The 10,595-nt window shown below is 43.4% G+C and overlaps 1 protein-coding gene across 6 annotated transcripts in view; it reads left to right on the plus strand.

Moving 5' to 3' along the window:
* Positions 1-9,754, plus strand: part of LOC122887556 (cAMP-specific 3',5'-cyclic phosphodiesterase 4B-like) — a 51,136-nt gene extending 41,382 nt beyond the window's left edge. For 5 of the 6 annotated variants that reach the window (XM_044220875.1, XM_044220876.1, XM_044220878.1 and 2 more), the window contains 9 exons: positions 3,196-3,289; positions 4,760-4,959; positions 5,052-5,150; positions 5,635-5,799; positions 6,102-6,201; positions 6,401-6,555; positions 6,687-6,809; positions 6,928-7,110; positions 7,208-9,754. In XM_044220875.1, the coding sequence (XP_044076810.1) occupies positions 3,196-3,289; positions 4,760-4,959; positions 5,052-5,150; positions 5,635-5,799; positions 6,102-6,201; positions 6,401-6,555; positions 6,687-6,809; positions 6,928-7,110; positions 7,208-7,576 (1,488 nt within the window). In that variant the 3' untranslated portion in view covers positions 7,577-9,754. Of the gene's footprint in view, positions 1-1,597; positions 2,690-3,195; positions 3,290-4,759; positions 4,960-5,051; positions 5,151-5,634; positions 5,800-6,101; positions 6,202-6,400; positions 6,556-6,686; positions 6,810-6,927; positions 7,111-7,207 lie in introns of those variants that run through there. The other variant, XM_044220881.1, reaches the window with a different exon arrangement.
* Positions 9,755-10,595: the final 841 nt, after the last annotated feature.

A 10,595-nucleotide genomic window follows, 5' to 3' on the forward strand; every position in this document is an offset into this window, starting at 1 on the left:
GTGTAGGCCAGTCAGTCAAGTCAGCTTTATCACTATATGTTTCCTGCCTGACTCCACTTCAGAAAAGAGAATAGAGAGAGGAAGCAGGCAGAGTCTCAGACACACTGAACAGACTTATTGCTCCTAGAACTTTACAGGATTTCTATCAGGTTGTGTTTGGTTTTTGTTAAGTGACAATGGGACTATGTTGTTCTGAAAAGCAAAAGAAAAACATTGGGATGCTTACAAGTTGGAAAAAGGTGAGTTCGTTTTGCAGCTGTGGAGTGTGGTCTGCCATATGGATAGTGTGATTTATGCAAGAATAGATTAATTCATTTGATCTAAGATAATTCATTTCTTTAGAAAACAATAAATATTGAATTTAGTTTGCTTTTGTTACTCATTACCTTGAGATTTTCCTGTCTTGTTTAGGGTGGTTTGTTTTAGGATTCCGTCCAGCAAAACAAAACCAGTAGTGTGGTGGCAAACACTTTTTGTGTTGATTTTAAATGAGTTCAGGTGTTAATAGTGTTTTGGCTTAATAATTTACATTGCTATTTTGCGAGACAGTTACTCCAGTGTGCACCTATTTTGAAAATTCAAACTTTATGAGGCATCAGCTTATCATCTTCTGAGAGCTAACCACAAGTCTTTTTCTTTCGTTTATGTAGCTTCTCTAGGTTACCTAAGACAACGGTTTGTTCTGAATGTGAGCGCTCTTTGCTAACGTAAAAGGATGTGTGAGTTAACGCCACACATTGAGTAATCTAGTCTCCTGAACACACTCATAGACTTGTCACCATGCCGTGAGCGTATACTGTGTGTCTGAGCTGAACTACATGACCCTGTGTGACTGACATGTGGCTCTGTGGCTGATTCATTTCCTAGAGGTCACACAAATCCACACTGTTCCGCTGCTTTAAAGAATCAATTACAAGTTCCCTTTGAATGGAATAAAGCCTTCTGATTCCAAGCTCAATTTTTTGTCCTTACGAGCTCTCTTTGATTTTTATGGACTGCCTCTGGCAGTCTGGGTTTTGAGTGCAGCCAATGCTTTGAAAGTGGTATTCAAGTTTCACAGTCAAGTAGATGTTAGCTGTCTGCTTGACAGCTATTAGACAGCTGTTGAGACCAGAGAGAGTCTGGTTCAGTATGAAGAGAAAAGACCCCATTGTAAGAAATAATAAAGCCCTGGCAAAAGGCATAATCATGGCTGTTTTTTTTCTTTTCTCATAGTGTTTGAAGACGTTATAAAAACAGGAAATGACATTTTCAGGAAAAAGAATTGATTGCACCATTATTCCACTGTATTCATTATAAAGATTAGGATAGGGTTTTGCATTAGTGCCTCTCTCTCATTTTGCATCAGAATCTGCAACAGAAATTGTGTCTGTGCTTGTGTGTTTTTACAATGCCTAGCCTAGTTGTGTCTATCTAGAGCATCTCTGCTATAGATTGTGTATTGAATGTGTGTGTGGTTGCACATGCTTGTGTGTGTATGTATGTGATGTGATGCCATGTGTTTAGAGTGGGGACCACCATGAGAACAATGGAGGGGACCATGTGACTCTGTTGCCATGGCGTTCAGGTTGTCGTGCAATTGGTGGTACGCTGGTGGGCGGCAGACTGAAAACTCTCTCATCTGTTTGTCTCCCATCATCTATGTTTGTGTCTTTTTAATGCAGAAATCTGCTGCAGTGAGACAGGAAATGTGATGTTATAGATATTATAGATAAAATATTGTAGACAATAGCTGAAATTGAGAACAAGAACAGGTCTTTAAAATGTACTGAAATTATTATTAAGAGTGCGCAGCAGCTTATGGTTCTGTTCCAACAATGCACAAAAAAAAGTTTCAAACCCAATCTGGTAAATTAATAGCCAGCTTCCCCTCACCCAAGTGATAAACACTCTTTGCTTTGAAGACTCACATTGCGCAGTATGCGTTGGATCTGTTCTGCATTACTGAGCAGAGGGAGCTGATCGAGAAGGGAGGGGAACAGAGGTGGGGGGAGTTGGGAGGGGGTTTGCACAGGAGTGAGGGAGAACGAGAGAAATAGCTAGAAAGAGAGACAAAGATGTGGGGGGAAAGAGAGCGAGAGAGACTCCATCAGCCTGTCTGCCACAGGGGACTCTACAGCTAGAGCGCACCCCCTGCTCCTCCTCCTCTCCGCCTTTCTCCGTCCCTCCTTTCCTTTCTGTCTCTGTCTTAGAGCCTGCCCTTCCTCCTTGCCTTGCTCAATCTGGGCTTGGAAGGCTGGATTTCCCCCCTGCATGTCACTGGATAACATTTGGATGGTGTCTGGAGGAGAAAGAGGTTTAGAGAGACGGACAGAGGCAGCGGGAACCGGAGAGAAGGAGAGGAAATATTGATTGCATCCAGGGGGATTCCATCACTCTCGCCAGTGGGTTGCGATCCTGGAAAACAGTGGGCGACGCTATGAGGTGTCGCATTGGGCCGGGGATGTAGGGGTCCATCACAGCCCCTCTCTGGAGAGTTCAGCTGGGGCGTTTTTACCATAGTCGACCGTTGTAAGGTGGGGATTTGGTGGCGCTTTGAGCTTCAGGTTGTAGGGCTGAGCTCAGCCTTGGGGGTCCACTCAGAGAGGAGCATACAGGGCTTCTGCTGGGGAGCGCCAGGGGCTCGGCACAGCTCAGCACCATGCCTGAGGCCAACTACCTGTTCTCTGTGTCCTGGGGATACATCAAGGTGTGTCCCAGAGGAGAATTGGCATAGATGGGAGTGTGTGTGTGTGTGTGTGTGTGTGTGTGTGTGTGTGGGGGCATACTGGATATTCTACATACTGTACATACTGAAATGTCTGATTTCCCACATTGATTTAGTTTTGTTTTGATTACACACTTGGTTGTGTTTGATTAGATTAGACTGATTCTGATTTCATCATGCTCTAGCTCAGTGGTGGTGTGCACTGAGAAAAACTGCCGCATTTTGTTTACCTGGAAAAATGCAGCTAGAAAATGCTAGGCAGTCAAGTGTCCTAGTGGCTAACTCAAACCAAGAAGACATAAACACAGACCTTATATGGCGCATTAAACTACAGAGGCCATGTTCTCATGGGACATATTCCAGTGGAAAATAACAGGAAATGCTTTATTCCTCTGCTCGAAACAGCAGTAAAATGATATAATGTCTGTGTATTTCCTTGTATAGATCATTTAAACTGATGTATTTTTTTTTTATCTCTATGCTTCCAGTTCAAGAGGATGCTGAACCGGGAGCTGAGCCACCTGTCTGAGATGAGTCGCTCAGGCAACCAAGTGTCAGAGTACATCTCCAACACCTTCCTAGGTGAGCACCGCAACACATATTCACACACAAATAACAACACACACACAGACACAATGAAGTATGCATTGTGTCATCACAAAATGCGTTGTATGCATAACTGCAATGTAAGCCTTACATGAGCCAACATCCTTCTATATATGGCAGAGGTTGTGAGGTTACCCAAAGCATGTGCTAAGTAGCAGAGAAACTCACAGTTAGTCTGCTCCACTGCTCTCAAACCAGTCTGATCTGGTCTGGATGGGAGAGACAGAGAGTCCCCTTGCTCTGACTGCAGAGAGATTTGGGGCTTCCCTCCGGAGAGATCAGGGGTTTGTGTGCATGGTTGGAGAGTTTGTGTGCATACTTGGCCATCAGGTCCAGATAGACACTGCATTATTTATCAGGACAGCAGTGTTTCCTTGTCTCTTAAAAGCCCGGCGTCGTTTTGTGACTCATGGCCAGCCAGCCCTTCAGGTTTTCCTCCTTCCCATCCAACTCACCACCACCATACACCCAGACAGCCAGCTTATCAGAGCTGTTGGCAGACCGATGTTCTGCACTTGCTAGTAAACACACCTCCGTCTTCTTACCACAGAGGAGCAAAATCTAAAAGGGAAGCGAGGCGATGGATGCACAGTGGAAGCAACTATACCTCTCCTAACAATAGAAGTGGTGCAGTCGTAGATATTTCTGCATGATAGAGCTGCTTTGGGGAGAAGAGATAACCAGAAGCTTCAAAGATAAGCCGAGTTTCTCTCTGTGCTCTTGTGTTTTTGTTGTCATCTGCATTGCAGCTAACGCCTGTCAGGTGCAGTGAGATCATTTTCTTCCTGTGCTTTGTAGAGGATGCAGCTGAGATATTTCTTTCTCACTGCAGTGTTTGTGGTGCACACACACACACAGACCGAAGGAGTCGTGCACTCGCACACGTACACACTGTCAACAGACTGGATCACATGCACCAAACAAACCCGCATACTAACAAGTACGTTCTCTCCTAAACATTTCGTCTTAACATGAGCCAAACTTTCCGCGATTCTGTGGATTGTTATTACAACACGGCTCGGTTTCTCAGAATTCACGGGCCACTGGAGCATTGTCATGTTTCATAACATCTCATGAGCACTTCTTGACCCTTTGTCATTATGACGTTCTTATCACCTTTATATGTAAATAGTTTGTTTATTTGAGTTTTCTTTTTTTTTTTTGCGTTTTTCGCTGTCAAAAGAAATGCATATTTAGCAAAGTAAACTGGAATTAAAGGATTGCTTGCTAATTAAGGAACTGTTGGTGCAGCTTTAATGTGTCGTCACGTAGGTGTGAGAGGTCAACTATCTTCCCAGGTTAATTTTGTTCACTCAGTACAACGGCAACACAAGCCAGGATGCTTATACAACGTCCCCTAGACTAGTCTGTTTTTGTCTCTAGAGTAACCGAAAAACCACGTCTTTAATCAAATTTGTTTGTGTCCTCTGTTTCTATTTTCTCCAGACAAGCAGAATGAGTTGGAGCTTCCATGTCCAGTTCCTAAGTCGAGGGAAAGGAAGAGGAGGCAGGGCCATCAGCAGCAGCAGGGTGGGATGATGACTCAGATCAGTGGGGTGAGGAAGGTCAGCCACACGCCCAGCATCTCTGGAAGCACCAGCAACCGTTTTGGGGTCAAGACGGACCAGGAGGAACTCCTGTCGAAGGTAAGTGATGGACAGATTAAACAGCAAAAAAAAACATGAAAATTGTGTGATTGGCTGAGATACTTATAGTCGTCTTGTCTACTCTCTCTAAGGACCTGGAGGACATCAACAAATGGGGCCTGAATATCTTCAGAGTGGCCGAGCACTCCCATAACCGACCGCTCACATGCATCATGTACACCATCTTTCAGGTCAGTGCCCTGCCTATTCATCCTCCTCATCTTCCACCTCCTTGTCAATTCAGGAAGAGCTCATAAAAAATGTGCGAAAGCATTCATACACACACACACACACACACACACACACGGCTATAGAAGGCATGAGGCGCAGCCCACATGCGTACAGTATGTTCTCTGTTACGTTCAGCTGTCCATATTGCTACGGGAACATCTGCTAGAGGGACATTAGCAGCTGAAATTGATTTCTAGCTGTGAATCATCCTGGCAGGAGAACAAATTGTTTTCATTTCCTGCCTTTTCTGTAATATATGATTCACAATTTGATGAATATGGTTTCGAAATTGGTCGGATCACTAGTCTGCTGGCGAATACGTCTACTGTAAGAGATTCTTGAAAGTACAACTAACGTGCTGTAACATCTTCAGGAAGGAATCCCTGTTCTCACTGTTAACCTCTTGTTTTTCTTCTTCATTTTCTTCCTCTGTGTCGCATGCAGGAGCGAGACCTCATGAGGACGTTCAAGATTCCAACGGACACCTTTGTGACGTTCATGCTGACCCTGGAGGGCCACTATCACTCCGACGTGGCCTACCACAACAGCCTACACGCCGCTGACGTAGCCCAGTCCACACATATCCTCCTGTCCACTCCCGCACTGGATGTAAGTCACTTTTTCTGATAGTGATCATGCATTTGTGCTTTTATTAGTTGTTAAATTGGTCTTAAATTAAGTTCCAGTTACTTACCTGACACCATGGCCCACACCTTTTTCATCATTTATTATGATTTAATGAGCTGACTGGATTTACGTCACTAATATTGCCATGCCCCTGAAACTGCATGCTGGAGAGGATGACACATGGAAGGATCGGCCTCTATCCGTTGCCTAATACCTTACCTTGTTTGGCCAGTTTATTGACAAGCTCACTTTTTTTTCTTCTTCTTCCTTCTCTTCAAACACAGGCGGTTTTCACAGATCTGGAGATTTTGGCCGCCATTTTCGCTGCAGCCATTCACGACGTGGACCACCCAGGAGTGTCCAACCAGTTCCTAATCAACACCAGTAAGTCAAGTCAAACTGTCAAAAAAGTCAACAGATTTAGCCTACATTTACAAAATAGGCAGAGATATTTGGTTTAATGGCAACAACGTTGGTTTTTAGGGACGTTGCATGGTTACCATAGTTACCTGACCTGAGTTTAAAAAGCTAGAGCTCCATTTAATTTCTCTCTTCCTGTCATTTCTCCCTCCTCTGCCTTTAGACTCCGAGCTGGCTCTGATGTACAACGATGAGTCAGTGCTGGAGAACCACCACCTGGCCGTGGGCTTCAAGCTGCTGCAGGAAGACAACTGCGACATCTTCCAAAACCTCACCAAGAAGCAGAGGCAGACACTCCGGAGGATGGTCATAGACATGGTGAGGGAACGTCTACATGTCTGTCTGAAGCTGCAGGCCAGTTTTAGCTTCAAGAATGATGTCTTGACTACTTCATTGCTTCGTCCCTAAATAATTTCTTACATCATTCTCCGTGTCTTTCACTCTTCCAGGTATTGGCAACTGACATGTCTAAACACATGAGCCTGCTGGCTGATCTGAAGACGATGGTGGAAACCAAGAAAGTGACCAGCTCTGGAGTCCTGCTGTTGGACAACTATACAGATAGGATGCAGGTAAGAGGCAGGCTTGTACACGCACATGATGCAGACAGTCTGGTACACATGAAAGAGATGCAAGATGTTGATTTTTTTTAATTTAATTAATGAATTTATTTATTTATATTTCCTGCAGGTTTTGCGTAACATGGTTCACTGTGCGGACCTGAGTAACCCAACCAAGCCTCTGGATCTGTACCGACAGTGGACAGACAGGATCATGGATGAGTTCTTCCACCAGGGAGACAGAGAGAGGGAGAGGGGGATGGAGATCAGTCCGATGTGCGACAAACACACAGCTTCAGTGGAGAGAACGCAGGTAGGGAACACACACATCTAGCTCCAAAAACAGAACGTTAATATTGTTGTTATTTTTTTTTATTTTTACTGACATCACTCCTCGTTATCTTTGCTAGGTTGGCTTCATCGATTACATTGTCCACCCTCTGTGGGAGACGTGGGCCGACCTAGTCCACCCCGACGCCCAGGACATCCTGGACACACTGGAGGACAACAGGAACTGGTACCAGAGCATGATCCCCCAGAGTCCCTCCCCCCCCTTCTACACCAGCGACGGGGAGGGCGGCCCACATGGGGAGGTGGAGGGGGGATCTGTGGCGACCAAATTTCAGTTTGAACTGACCCTGGATGACCAGGATGGACAGGATGGAGACTGTGAGAGTGGGATGATGGAGACAGCTGACGGTGTGACACTCCAAGACCATCCCTCTGATCAGGACGGGGTAGAAATGGCAACGTGCGACGTCACTCCAGCGGAAACATAGCTGAACTGATGTTGTTAGAGTGCAGCAGGTTTTGCTGTTTTTGGCTGAATTAATTTAATTGCAGTGGAGCAATCCTGCAATCTGGCTCTTTGGAGCTGCCTGGCAAAGAGGGCCTGACTGAATGTGGGGCGCCCCTGCAAACGAGGCTTGGAAACCCTGTGGCAGTTTGTTTTTGAGCCCCCTAGAAGGGAGCTGGAAGAGTGTAGCGTCTGTTCTTTAAAGAAGGGACTACTGTCGGACAGCAGAGGCAGGGCTGAATCTTGGTTCCCACAGACAAAGAAGGTGAAGTGGACAATAAATATCCATATACTGGGACTAGTAAAAAATCCAAACTTGCACTTCAGGACGTCTTTTATGTTCATTTAGAGTCTTTGTATTGTGTGAGGATTGGATGCCGCCACCTGGTGAAGTGTCCAACCAAAACTACTGGTCAACAAGTTATTTGTAACCAAGTCGTTTTTCTAACACTTCAAAAAAAAAAAAAAAGTTGTGTGCCTTTTTTTTAACGACCATGTCTTTTTTTAAGTGTTTTTATAATTTATTGAACACATTCATGTAGCTGTAAAATGTGTCAACTTTTCTACAAAAAGGACATATTTGTCTCACACAGTCTTCCTAATGTTCTGGCAATAGAATAAGCTTGTTCTCACAAAAGCGTCAGTGGATGTATTTCTAAAATCAGTTGACTTCCCAGCACAATTTGCACTTTGTGGCATAGGATGAAGAGAGTGTTGAAAGCATCAGTAATTTACAGAAGACATTATAGTAAACATGTAAAACCAAAATAATAATTTAATTTGATTTATTCAACTGTTTTCTTTCCAATAATTCACTTCATAAGCAATTAAATAACTCATAGATCAAATTCCTTGAAAGTGGAAATACTTTTTTATTTTTGAGTCCAAAAACTTTTTATTTTTTAAAACAAAAAACCTCCAAAGATCCTGTAAAGAAAGCACTTTGATGATTGCACTGCTACCTTTTGAAAAGTGTGATCCCATGCTTGTCACGAGTCACTAGTGTAACAAGTCAAACTTCCAACCAGAAGCCAAATTGAGCCCTCACATCTTCCTATAGCTGGATAAAGAGTCCCGGCAAATGAAAGCCAATTATCAATTAATGATCATTCATTATTGACCAAAAATATCTAAGAGAAAAAACTCCTCATCTTGCATTGTGCTGAGCTGTGCCATCTGTTTCCACCTTGTTAATTCCCCCTTTTCATTAGCTCTCTCACACACCTGTTGTGGTTAACAGCATTCCATTCTCGTGAATACGTGACTCATTCTGAACTTTGAAAGACTGTGAGACTGTGTGCACAATTTAAATAGACACCTTTTTGCGAAATGTATCCTGTAGTTTTTATTCCAGCACTTTGAATATGTTGACAGTTCCGCAGCTGGTTGCTGATCTGTCCAACACTACCTTTAAGGTACCACATTGTAAGGTGCAACCTTCAAAATTGGGGGGGGGGGTCAATATCGTGTCATGACATGATATTTCCTGTGTGTGTGTGTGTGTGTGTGTGTGTGTGTGTGTGTGTGTGTGTGTGTGTGCGCGCGCATGTGAGTGTGTATGTAAGTGGTCACAGAGTTGCACAACCTTGTTGCACCCAGCTGTGTTGCAGTGACCCTTCAGCTGTTTGTAACAGTGTATTTATGATCTTATTCTTGTATATGATAATATTGATATTTGATTGTTAATTATCCCTGTATATTTGTTATTATTTATATGCACTACCACATGTCAAATCACAGTTTGATTGAACTTGTCTGGTGGTTCTGATTTATTGTGTTTAGCGAGCTGTTTTGCTATAAGACCATAACATGAAGTTATGCAGTTCAATTTTGACAATTTGAAATGTATGTTTGGTTTGAAATTACCGGTCGGAAATGTTTGTACAGTCTCAACCAACAACACCTCACGTGAGGTGCAGAAGAAGTCTGGCTTTTGTTTTTGTCTTTTGTTCCTGGCGGATTATGAAGGCTGAATATTTACTGCAGTATATTGTGTACGGTGACGGGTCATTGTACAGCTAGAGGAATATTTGCTGAAATATATAACATTGTTTCAAATATATTTTTTCAGTGTTTTCCTCACAATATATGGTAAAATGGTGTATGTTGTGCTCAACAAATGTTTTCTATCAGATTATTAAAATGGGCATGTATTACAGAATTTTCTGGTCTGTGTGTTATTGGATCCCATCAGCAAAAAAAATCAACGAATATATATATATAAATATATATATATTTTCGTCTCAAAACTTTTCATCAACCTGGAGAAGGAGTGATGAAATGTTGGAATTCGTGACCTATGGCTATGACTAAAAGGCAGACAGATGTGTTTCCCACAGCCATATTCAGGTGCACAACAACATTCACAAACATGATCCTGCAATTACAATAAAGCAACTGATGTGGTTTTTGTTCACGTCATGGTTTCAGTTTTGCAAGGGGGGGAAACAAGGTGGAAGTTACAAACTACTCGATTCAGTCCTTAGTCACTGCAGTGACATCAGTGACGCGGCTTCCCTCTGATTTGAGTTCAGTGACTGCTGGACACTGAGCGAGCGACGGATACAGGAAGGGTAGAGGTAGGGATGCTATGTGCTGGGCCCTCGGGGCATTCACTCTCCCATGGCCGTGATCACCTTGACCCACGCAGATAAGCATCTGGAATACGTGATCAACAGGAGGGCACGCTGAATGAAATCAGCGTGAAGCCACGAGATGACTTTTACAGATTTCAGTTTCTGAGTAAGTTCAACAAAACAGAGGAGGGAAGACTAAACAACGTTGCTGCCATTAACTAAAGACATTTACTGATGTAATCTCATCTTCATTGCTCGTGTTGGGTGAACGCTCAGTAGCTCTCCTGACAATGTGTCATTTTACAGTGTTTGTGGTGATAGATTTGGGGGGGGGGGTCTCTTTAGAGTTGATAAATGGATAAGTGGTTGGAAAGTAACCCAGTACATTTACTCAAGTACTGAACATAAGTGCAGTGATGACATTTG

This window comes from Siniperca chuatsi, linkage group LG13 (genome assembly GCF_020085105.1).
Source record: "Siniperca chuatsi isolate FFG_IHB_CAS linkage group LG13, ASM2008510v1, whole genome shotgun sequence".
Taxonomy (NCBI): domain Eukaryota; kingdom Metazoa; phylum Chordata; class Actinopteri; order Centrarchiformes; family Sinipercidae; genus Siniperca; species Siniperca chuatsi.